At 40.1% G+C, this 11,675-nt stretch overlaps 1 protein-coding gene across 1 annotated transcript in view; it reads left to right on the plus strand.

Moving 5' to 3' along the window:
- Positions 1 to 7,736, plus strand: part of TNFSF13B (TNF superfamily member 13b) — a 44,843-nt gene extending 37,107 nt beyond the window's left edge. Inside the window, exons 5-7 of the mRNA XM_057494460.1 lie at positions 2,547 to 2,659; positions 2,745 to 2,895; positions 5,815 to 7,736. Coding sequence (XP_057350443.1) covers positions 2,547 to 2,659; positions 2,745 to 2,895; positions 5,815 to 5,927 — 377 coding nt within the window. The 3' untranslated portion in view covers positions 5,928 to 7,736. The remainder of the gene's footprint in view (positions 1 to 2,546; positions 2,660 to 2,744; positions 2,896 to 5,814) is intronic.
- Positions 7,737 to 11,675: the final 3,939 nt, after the last annotated feature.

Raw genomic sequence — 11,675 nt, forward strand, 5'->3', positions numbered from 1 at the left:
TCCAGAGGGAAGGAGGTTCCCTGCCTGGAGCAAGTTCCCAATAAATCTGATAAATCCGAAGGAGGACACGGGGAAGGGCAGGTTGGGAGGAAGGATTTTTATTTCTCAAAGCTCACTCGGGTTTCCTGGGCAGATCCAGCAAGTGTGTCCCCTCTGGACGTTGCATGAGCTCTCCTACCCCACCTGCCCCTCCCAGGGAAACTCCATGGGCAGGTCCCTAGTGACGGGCAAACACCAGACCAATTGATACCAGGAACAGAGGGGAGAAGAGAATGGCTGCTTTCTCTCCACCCCTTGCCCCAGATGGACTAGAGACCCTACAGTGGTAAACATCCATTGGTATGTAAATGGACTAAGGCCAGATAGGAAATTCTAGATATTCTGGGTGAAAACTTCCATTTACCCAACACAGAGTATTTCATTTCCCAGGGCTTTAGTAACCAGGTGTAAAATGCTTTTAAAAAATTATCAAATCCTTGAGAGTAATCGATAGTACACTCCATTTTGAATTATTTACAGTTGACTGTGTTTGCAGTGGAATCAGATCCTACAGTGAATACTTGCTGCACATTTGCTATAGGCCAGTCATCATTTAGTCCTGGGGAAATAGCAGGGACCAAACAGAGGCAGGCCCTGATCTCAGAGGAATTGGAATCTAAGATGCATATCATTGTGCAGGAAAGAAAATAGCACTTTGGTTGGACAATCAAGTAAGTATCACTACAACCAGGAAAGCCATCGTCTTCAGAGTCATCAGGGTACGTTTTACAATAATGACAACCATGCTATTACATCCTCCTTGTATTTTCATCACTCTACATTTAAAAGTGGGCATTTGGGCACATGAATGCATCAAACAAAATTTAAAACTACCTTATTATTAATCTCTTCACTGAACTGATGTACGAACACAGGCGCTGATGAGTTTGCCTCTGCTGCTTGTTAACTGAGGTCTTTTCTTCGTGAACTGTCATCATTCAGTGCAACACCACGGCTGGCTTTCATTTCAGGAAAAGGATTTTTAGAGACCTTGTTTGGGAACTACAAATGGGGTGTCAGCTGCCCATTCTGGGGGGATTCACTCCGTATGGAAACAGGACCATTTAGTGGGTAACCAGAGCCAGGGTTGAGGAATCTGTTCTCTCTCCTCCTCCTCCTGTCTCCCCATGTCCCCTCTTCCTCCCAGCTTCCCCCTTTGCCATGGTCTTGGAAATGTGGGGGGCTGCCTTCTGGAATTCTTCCATTTTAACTTGAATTCACAGTGTTTGAACAAGTCCAGTTCTTAATGCCTCAGAAATATTCAGAACACATGTGGCTCTTGTTTCATATTCTTCCCTTGTGAGTCCTCTTTAGGAAAAGTTCAAATATGATGGGTTTGCCTTGAGGGCACTATGTGAATTGGGTGCAGGCACTTAGCAGTTGCATGCATGAATGGGAAAATATCGTCAGTCACCGGTTCCTACGTGTGTAAAGCCCCAGGGAGACTTTTCCTTAAACTCAAATCTACAACAAGTTTTTCCTTACTTGAGTTTCTAGCATGTTGTCTGTGGGCTCTGAATTTTATTACTGACTTGTTTCCCTTCTTGTTGTCACCAAGGTGAAGCTTAGGGACACACATGGTCCAACATTAGCAATTATTTAGGAACTTTTTTTGTATGATTTTAGACAGTTTCATTTAATCCTTCTCTCTTTATATTACCATTTCTCTAATCTTCTTTTCACTTATTTTATTTATATCCCTTACATTTCCTAATCTAGCCTCAAGGTTCACCCTTTACTCCAATATGTACATAACCTAAGAGTAAGAGATCCAGGTGGATTTACAGGTATTCTGGGAGTATTTACACTCCCAATGGTGCTGATGACAGCCCCGGGCCTGCTCACTCCCCGCAGTTGGCTTCCCTGTGTCCCTTCCTCCACCTCTGGGCCCAGTGGGTTCCCTGTCACTCCCCAAGTGAGCTTTGAGGGGTAGTGAGGGAGTCTTAGTGTATGGAACAGACACTGCTTCCACCTGAATATTCCAGAACATCCTCACAAAGTGCCTTGACCTAGTAGGGATTATGTTGCTATAACCTTTCTCGCTCTCCTAAGCCCTGTTCTGTTGCTACCCTGGGGAGGCGGCTTGCTTCCTCCTGACACAACTTTGCAAAATTTTCTACATACTGACTCCCGCTTCTCTGAGAACAGAAGAAAATGGGCAAATTTTTATTAGTGTGTTATTCAGAGACATTTCATCCATTCTTTGCCTCAAACTCTCCCATCCAGACGAGCTTTTATTGTGAAAATTTCTGAAATATAAAAAAATAAAAATACAACAACAGATATTTGGTATGAAGCATTTGCTCTCAAGTTCCTGTATCTGATAGTCTCCTGGGTGAATATGTAAATGAGGGCTGACACACCAATGGAGAATGATGACTTTCTTCCTTCCCTCTTTTTTTTAAAGATGAAATTCTCCTCTAAGTTTCAGACTTAGCTCAGTAACTACGAGGAGGTCAAAAACTGCTCTTCTGTTTCTTTCCTTATAAGTCATTGTCTTCATGTAGGAGCGTACACGTTTGTCCCGTGGCTGCTCAGCTTTAAAAGAGGAAGAGCCCTAGAAGAAAAAGAAAATAAAATACTGGTCAAAGAAACCGGTTACTTCTTCATATATGGTCAGGTAGGTTCAGTGCGAATTCTGATGTCACTGTCTACGCCTCCCATTTTGTGCTCACTTCTGACAAAGTTCTGTGTTTGTTTCTCAGGTTTTATACACTGATAACACCTTTGCCATGGGGCACCTGATACAGCGTAAAAAAGTCCATGTCTTTGGGGACGAGCTGAGTCTGGTGACTTTGTTCCGATGTATTCAAAACATGCCTGAAACATTACCCAATAATTCCTGTTACTCAGCTGGTAAATAACTTTATATAAATACAAAGACAATTTCTCAATATGCTGTGTGGTTTGTATTATCTTGATGATAAGCTAGTCCATTTTAATTGACTCGGATAAAATTATTACCAAAGACTTGTTGTTTTATGTACATTTAGAGAGGGCAGTAAGTTCATAACAATCCACACGGAGAACAATTCTACGCTGTATTTTTGTCAACGTGAAATAACAATACAATATTAATAGAATAGAAGAATAATTGCCATGTGCCCGGCACCCTTGTTGGCCCTTGACCTGTGCTCTTTCCTGTAAACCTCCGCATTAAAGGGAGGTGGAATCTGAGGCAGTGAGGAAACGCACCTGTCCGAGGTCGCACAGACCCTAAATTCCAGAACTTGGTTGGACGCAGCCAGTCTGACCCAGAGTGTGAGGCACCAAAGGTCTTTCAGACAAGCTACGCAAGGAATGCACTTGGCTGGTGCGAGACTCAGACCAAGTTGTACAGTGGCTTCTCCTGCTTTCCTAAAGGTGACATTTGCTGCCCAGGGACACAGGTGACTTTGGGATTGAAATGTAGGAGCAAGTCTACCTCCCAACTCGGGGGCAGTTAAGATATGGGAAGAAAAGGGGAAGACGGGCTTTGTTCATTTCAGGTCTCTTGGGGTTGGGGTTTTTATCGCCACCAAGACCTTCATTCAGTGTTGGGGGTAATTTTAGATTCAGAGTTGCTGGTATTAGGAAAAAAAGGTACTTGTCTTAAATACATTTATTTCTCTTGGGTAATTTGGACCAATCTGTTCAGAACCCTGAGGAATGGCTTCACCTCCAGACAGGCGAATGACAGTGTGGACTGAGGGGTTGTGGGTTGGCAGTGCAGTTGAAGTACTGTGTTTCATTTACTAACAAATGCACCATAAATCAGCTAAAAGGAAGGGAAAGAGTTCACAGTAATGGAGACGAATGTCATTCCGAATCTTCAGCCGCAAATAGCTTTAACAGGGGATGAGGAAGTTTGCTAAATCGGAACTCCCTAATTTCCATAAAGAAATGTTTCCCTGAGCCCTGTGGTGAGCAGTGTTTTGATGTTACAGAATATTTACAAACGGTGTGGCTACTCCAGTCTGTTATTTATTTATATTTATTAGCACTTAACAGTCTTACAACAAAGTCTTTCTGAAATTTTTTAATCATCTGATCTTCTAACGTTGACCTTCTGGCCAGATTTCCTAGGTGCCTTATTTTTAAGAAAAATTAATGTGACTCTTAAAGATATTTCTTAATACTGACAGTTTAGTTTTATTTATATAGGACAGCAGTTCTCTAGAAAATTTCAGATTTGCAATTTTAATCTGCTGGAGAGTGAATTCGTGTCAAACCATTAAAAATGATAATTAGTGTATAAAGGCTCTTTCACAACAACCTGAAAACAATTAAACTGGTCCATTTGGGGAGCCTAGCGTAATACCAAGGTGCCTCTTTCATACACCAAACTCAGTTTTATCCATCATTTCAATAACAAATGGGAAGTGTTTCCTGTAGAAATTGGAGCTGATTGCTATAATCTGGAAGCACTGAAACAGCCAAAAACTCGGTGGTAGAATTTTAAATAAAACCTACTAAAAAAGTAGTTGGTTCACACTGACTTTACTTGGAGTTAATATTACTTAATTCTCTGTGATCTGCAGCCTCTCTCATAATGTTAGATTATCTTCAATCTCTGCTATAACTGATCTATTCCAATCTTCTTTTAACTATTTAATATAGTCATCAAGTGCTTTGCTAACCCTAGAAAATGTGCACCTACCCTGAACTACGTCTTAAGCTCTATTCTTTTGTTATTTGTTTTTGTCCATTACAAAAAACAAGATCCTTGGAGACAGAATCTCTTGTCAATGGAGACAGAATCTCTTGTCATTCTGATCACTGCCCCACGTGTGCCTAGAAAGGTGTCTGGTGCATTGTAAGTGTTCAGTAAACAAACGTGGACTGGCTGTGGTCAGGGGAAGTCTGGGTGCTCGGGCTTCGTAACAGAATAGATGCTGACACACACGTGTTTGTGTAGATACATTTTCACTGTGTGCTCATGAAATAACTGCCACCACTTTTTAAATTGTTAGTTGAAGTATTTGACAATTCAGATACTATTTTGTTCGTTTATTTGTTTCATCTCGTCCCCTGGCTTCTCTTCTTTCTTTTCCTTCACAGTTGTCTTTTTTTGGGAATTATTTGATCTACCCAGTGCAACTCTTGAAGTGTGTTTTGTATTCCTGAATCATGGAACACATCATTGTAAATTAGGCACATGCAGATTTATTGGTCAGTTTTGAGAAGCTAATCATTTTGTTGGTTTTGATTATAGAGTCGAATATGGTCATTTAAGGAAGCATAAAATATTAAGCGCTATAAATATTCTAAATGATTCCTAATCCCACAGTCTGGATTCTAGAGAAAAATTGTGTTAAAGATGTGTTTTGTTAATAGATGGTATTTTTTTACTTTTTAATAATTTATACATTTTTACATGCACATTTAAAAGTATATTTACTATGTATAGTATGTGTATGCTTTTTTGTATCTTTATGTTATAAACAAACTCCTTTGTCAATAAAATAAAGCAAAACTTCTTTTAACCATATAATATTCCAACACAGGGTGTCCTATAATTAACTTCATTTTTTTTTTTTAGTCAGGCATTTGGGCCTGCTTAGATTCTTCATTTTATAAGCAGTAGGTGATAAATAATATTTGTATCTGTTGTAATTCCTTGCTCATTTAGCTTTTTTTGTTTTTAGGTTAGCAGAATAGTTAACTGTTTCAGAAGTCCACTAGTCTAATTTGAAGTGTGAATGCCTATGTTAACTAAGTAGCTTTAACATTCCTTTTTTTTTTTCTTTCCCATCTAAGAACCACTTAAAGTTCCCGTAAATCATTCTTTTCCAGGCATCGCAAAGCTGGAGGAAGGAGATGAACTCCAGCTTGCAATACCACGCGAGGATGCTAAAATATCACGGGATGGAGACGGCACATTTTTTGGTGCACTGAAACTTCTGTGACCTACTTCCACCTTGTTTGTGGCTATTTTTCTCCCTTTCTCTGTACCTCTTGAGGAGAAAACACTTAACTGGAAATAACAAAAGGAGAAAAAAACAGTAGTTAACGTAGCCTTTTCTGTGAGGCATTTGTTTTGGTTTGCTGGAACTAGACTCAAACAGGAAATTTAACAGACAACCTCAGCCAAAGGGTGTCATGTGAATTACGAGAAATAGAGCCCATTTAAGGAAAAATGGAATTAGACTTTTCACTATAATGCCATGTTGAACAACTTAGTCATAGCTTCTGGTCTTGGAGGAAGCAGAGGATTCAATGGCGCAGTAACATTTCTTCAAAAATGGCTTTCCATTATTTATCATGGAACAAGTGCCCACATCTGTAGGATATGAAGACTCTTGGGAAATCTCAGGATTCATCCTCTATTTTTATATTAAATATGCCCCTCTTCTTTTTTTCAGTTAGCATTTTGGAAAGTGGGAAAAAAAGGAAGAAATCATGCATTTGATACATGAAAAAGTAATTAACAGGTTTTAAATACATTAAACAATTGGACTCAAAATAAGACATAGGTACTATTTAAGTCTTTTTGGTTATTTTAGGTTTGCGATTTTTATCTCTAATATTACAGATTACCTGATGGAACACTCCCATTTTTCACAGGAGGGAAATAGTTCTCTCATGTGTCTATGTTTATGTGTATCTTTTATGGCTAATTTTAGTTACTTCAGAAGCTTTTAATGTAGGCTAATTCAATTTATAATCCACATAAGCATTGATTGAAAAAAAATAATTATAATTATTCCTCTGTAGAAATAAAACCTCCAGTAGAGTCAATGAATACTTTTATAATAATGTAATATAATTCCCTGTATTTCCTACCCTTGTGTTTTAAACTGCTGCTATTGTAGTTCACATATATTCCAGCCTTTATAAAATACTCATTTTATTACCTTTACAGAAGTGGAAGTTCAATTAATGTTCTTGTCATCCTGAAGTATATTATATGCCATGTGCTTGTTATAAAGGTTCTGATATGCCAGAAGACATCATCCTAATTTTCATTTTATAAAGAATCATATTTGAGAATGCCATAATACTTATCTTTTATAACACCAGTTTCCCTTGTTTTGCTTGTCTTTTTATGAATGTCATTACTTTAAAGAGTTTACTTCATTAGTTTAAATTGTAGATAGAAGATGAGACCCTGCTCTACACTAATTTTCCCCACTCCACATTAAGATATTTTTAAAGATATAGTGAACAAAGAAAATGATTTGTATTTTGTGTCTGAAATTAAGCTTTAAAAATATGATTTCTGTAATTTTGGCTTTTTGGTTAAAGTAAAATATATTTTGCAATTTATTTAGTTTTATAATATTATAAGTAAAGACGTGACAGGTGAAATAGGAGTTACCTTATGAGAAGGAGGTTAGTAATTTTCTTAGTATTGCTGCTAATTTGATTGCCACATAAAAACTTTCTGTGCTGACATCAGAGCAGCGTCTCCCAGGGCGGGTGAGATGGGGGACCCACAGCTGGCAGGGGCAGCTGGCAGCTCCAAAGCCTGCCGACCCCGCTGGGCCGCGGCCAGACCATCTCGAGGTGAATGCATTTCTTTTGTAAGCTCCGTCTGAGGTTATCTTTGATTTCCTTCTCTTGCCATCGCCACTGACATCATCCAAATTGACTGAGTCTTTTGTTATTTAAAAAATAAAAAAATAATGGAATGAAACTATGCTTAAGATCACTTTAAAAATAAAGATAATGAATGAAATTATAAAAGTGTATTAACAATAAAGTAGGAGTGTAGATTTGTTGCTCATTTACATTTATTTTATAATCTTATGCTAGAGTGGTCCTTACCGATACTTAGTGATACAGTTAGAATGTCTGATACTTTCTGTTCACACTTAATTTTGTGCATGTGAAGAGGCAATAGGTGTCTGTTTCGTTTTGTTTTATCTTGTTTTTTTCAGGTTGTTTCAGTCACACACTGTATTTAAAGCTAATCACAAAGATGGGAACAACGGGCTGAGCTGGAGCGAGTCACTGTGTGAGGAAGAAACGTTTGATACGGTGTTATGATATTGAACTTTCAATTTAGGTCACCTAGTGGCTGATTAATTGCCTTTAAAGACTAAACAAATGACATCAGTGGTATGGAACGTTTTCTTCTTCTTTGTTTAATCAATTTAAACGCAGCCTGGGAGTAAACCCCCAGAGAGGACACATGCTCACGTGTTGACATCCGTGTCCCCTGCAGGGAACCGGGACGTGGTCTGGGATCTTCAGAGACCCATGTGAGCACATTCCCTGGGGGAAATCTGGCTCTTTTTAACCGCAGTATCTGAGTGCAGAATCACCAGAAGGTTACGTCCAGCCACTTGCAGGGTCTGGGAAGCTAAAGTAACTTCCATTTACGAAATTTAAGACTAGCTGGTGTTGCAGCTGCTGCCGAGTGTTAGCTGGGGATGCGCAGTGCGCGTCCGCCTCCAGAAAGGTGGACAGCCTGCCCGTGCGCGTGCGCGTGTGGCCTCAGGGACCCTGAGTTTCCCAGCACTGCACCTGATGGTGAAAAAAATGGAAATTGTCAAGTAGCAAAGTATAAAGAAACAAGAGGAAAAGATGAAAAACACCCCCCACAGTATCCCCACCCCAAGAAGTCAAGAAGAGATAGAGAGGAAGGAAGCAGGTAGGGACGGGCCGATGGATGGCGCATGTCCAGTATTTAGAGAACTGCAGCATGCTAGAGGCTAAAATTAGGGCCGTGGATAGAACTGCCAGATACTTTCTTTTTTAAACACCTTTATTAAGGTACGAATTACACAGAATAAACTTGATCCCGTTAAGATGTAAAATCCAATGATTTTAAAGATAAATTTGAAGCGTTGCACAGAAAGTTTCAGAATTTAATTAAGGGCATTTGAAACTTGAAATTATATTTCCAGGAAAGAAGGGGAGGGGCTTTGAGAAAGATTTTAAAAAGGAAGAAAAAAGCGTTTTGAGTAAAATATCTGACGAATCCTATCTTAGATTAGGTTTACATTCCACACACGAACACACACAGGCAGCCCAGAGAGTTCCGTGCAGCCCACGCCCACCCGCTGTCGGCACCGGGCGTCGCCGGCAGGGTCGCACGCGGGACTCCAGCGCTCGAGCACCGGCCCCGGGCCGCCCCAGCCCGTCGGATCCCCGCCTCCGCCCTCTCCTCCGGGCCCCGCCCCTTCTCCGCCCCCTCCTCCCGGGCCCCGCCCCTTCTCCGCCCCTCCTCCCGGGCCCCGCCCCTTCTCCGCCCCCTCCTCCCGGGCCCCGCCCTCACGCCTTATGCACTGAGCCGTCCCGTCTCCTTTATGTCCTTCCGCTCAGCCCTCTAGTCCCCCACGGCCCTGGCGGTTCTGAGGAGCACCCGGCAGGTGTCTGTCTGCGGGGGTTTGCCTGACACTTTTCTCACGGTCAGAATGACATTATGATGCCATTTGGCGAGGAACACCACAGAGCCCTCCGCACCACATCGGGCCGGTAATGCTTGCCAAGTCCCAATAGATCACTTTTAAATTCATATGTTTCTCTAGCCATGAAACTATTTAACTGTACATGATACAGTGATTTAGAGAAAAACCCACGAAACGTCGTTTTGGTCAAGGCAGCCTCGTCCAGGGTTTGGCTTGTTGAAATGTTGTACTCGTGTATCACCACTAGGGGGAGGCACTAGAACAGCTAAAGTGAATGGACAGCTTTATTCTTAAATGCGATTAAATGAATAGAGAAATATTAAAAATGATAAAACCAGGAACTGTAAAAACGTTAAAACACCAACCAGACTTTCAGTGTTTTCTCAAACCATATTCAACTCCTGACGGAAGTTTGTAATGTAACAATTCCTACTCTGTTTACGTATGATGGAAATTGATTCCTGTTGAGTTGTGTAGGAATGGCCTGCAAACCTGGGATCTTTGGTATGTTGACGAGCCTCCAAAAGCCATACGATAGTCTGATACCTAAACACAGTACATATTGTCTACTTCTGTTTAATTTTTAAACTATTTCTGTATGTCACTGCACTAAACCAATTTGCATGAGTTATCTAATTTCAATTAAAAAATTGATAGACTGTATTTTAGAGCAGTGTTAGGTTTATAGATAAACTAAACAAAGTATAGCAGCTCCCATGTACCCCATCACCACTACTAGTTCCCCCTATTATGAACATATTACCATGGTAAACTTACTACAGTTAATGAACTGATACTGATACATGGTTATTAACCAAGTCCTCAGTTTACATTAGGGGTCACTCTTAGGGTTGTATAGTCTATAGGTTTTGACACATCACTTATCCACCATTACGTAGTCTCACATAGAATACTTTCAGTGCACTAAAAATCCTCTGTGCCCTCCTTCTCTACCCCAAAGCCCTGACAAACATTGATCTTTTCACAATCTGCATAGTTTTGCCTTTTCCAGTATAGATGGGGTGTAGAGTCAGAACACACAATATGTAGCTCTTCCAGGTTACCTTCTTTCACCTTCCATATGATTTAAGGTTCCTCCATGTGTTCTTGTAGTTTGCTGGCTTGTTTCATTTTATTGCTGAATAATATTCCACCATATAGGTGATCTACCATTTACCTATTCACTTATGGAAGGACATCAGTGTTCCTTCCAATTTTGGCAATTATGAATAAAGCTGCTGTAAATATTTGTGTGGATTTTTATGTGGACATACATTTTCAACCCACGTGGGTAAATACCCAGGAGTGTAGTTTCGAGAATGTGTTTTATGAGTATGCTTAGCTTTGTAAGAAACCATCAAACTGTCTTCTGTAATGGCTGCACCATTTTGCGTTCCCACCAGCAGTGAATGAGAGTTCCTGTTGCTCTGTATTCTCACCAGCATTTGGTGTTGTCAGTGTTTCAGATTTTAGCCATTTAATAGCTGAGAAGAGTTATCTCATTGCTGTTTTAATTTGCAATTCCCTGAAGACATGGTATGTTGACCATCAATTCACACTTAGTTGCCATCTGTATACTTTCTTTGATGAGGTGTCTGTTCAGATCTATTGCCCACTTTTTAATTGGAATATTTGCTTTCTTATTGTTGAGTCCTAAGAATTCTTTGTATATTTTTGATACAAGTCCTTTATCAGACATGTGTTTTGCAGAGATTTTCTTCCAGTCTGATTTATCTTTTTATTTTCTTAAATCTAATTTAATTTTGCAACCACTCTGCCATGCAGATGCTATTATTAGCTCTATTTTATAGATGAGGAAATGGGGTCACAGAGAAGGTACGCATCTCATTCTAGAGCACAGTGGGTCTGGAATGTGTGCCCTGAGAAGTTTGGCCTGTTGAGCTGACTGCTTCTTCATGCTTGGGTCCAGTGCTCACTAGCTTGGCACCACTGGCCATTTGTGCTTAACTGAGGTCAATAATGATGATGAGACCCCAATATTGGTCCATTTTCTATTTAAGTTACTCTAGATACTAGTATTTACTAGAGATGCAGTGAGCTAGCAATGGTGTTAAAAATAAATGTTTAAATACTGTAAAATCAGATCTAGCCTCAAAAGGTTGCATTCAGACCAACAGTGGGATTTTTGAGGACAAAGAATAATGGAATAGTTTCTCGAAAGATCAAATACATACATCTTCACTATAACTTAGACAAAGGGATTTTAGCCTTCGTGGAAATGAATGGGGAACATTGGAGTAAAGGATGGGGTCAGCTCTCCTTAGTTTTAATCACTTT

Source organism: Manis pentadactyla, chromosome 17 (assembly GCF_030020395.1).
Source record: "Manis pentadactyla isolate mManPen7 chromosome 17, mManPen7.hap1, whole genome shotgun sequence".
Taxonomy (NCBI): Eukaryota; Metazoa; Chordata; class Mammalia; order Pholidota; family Manidae; genus Manis; species Manis pentadactyla.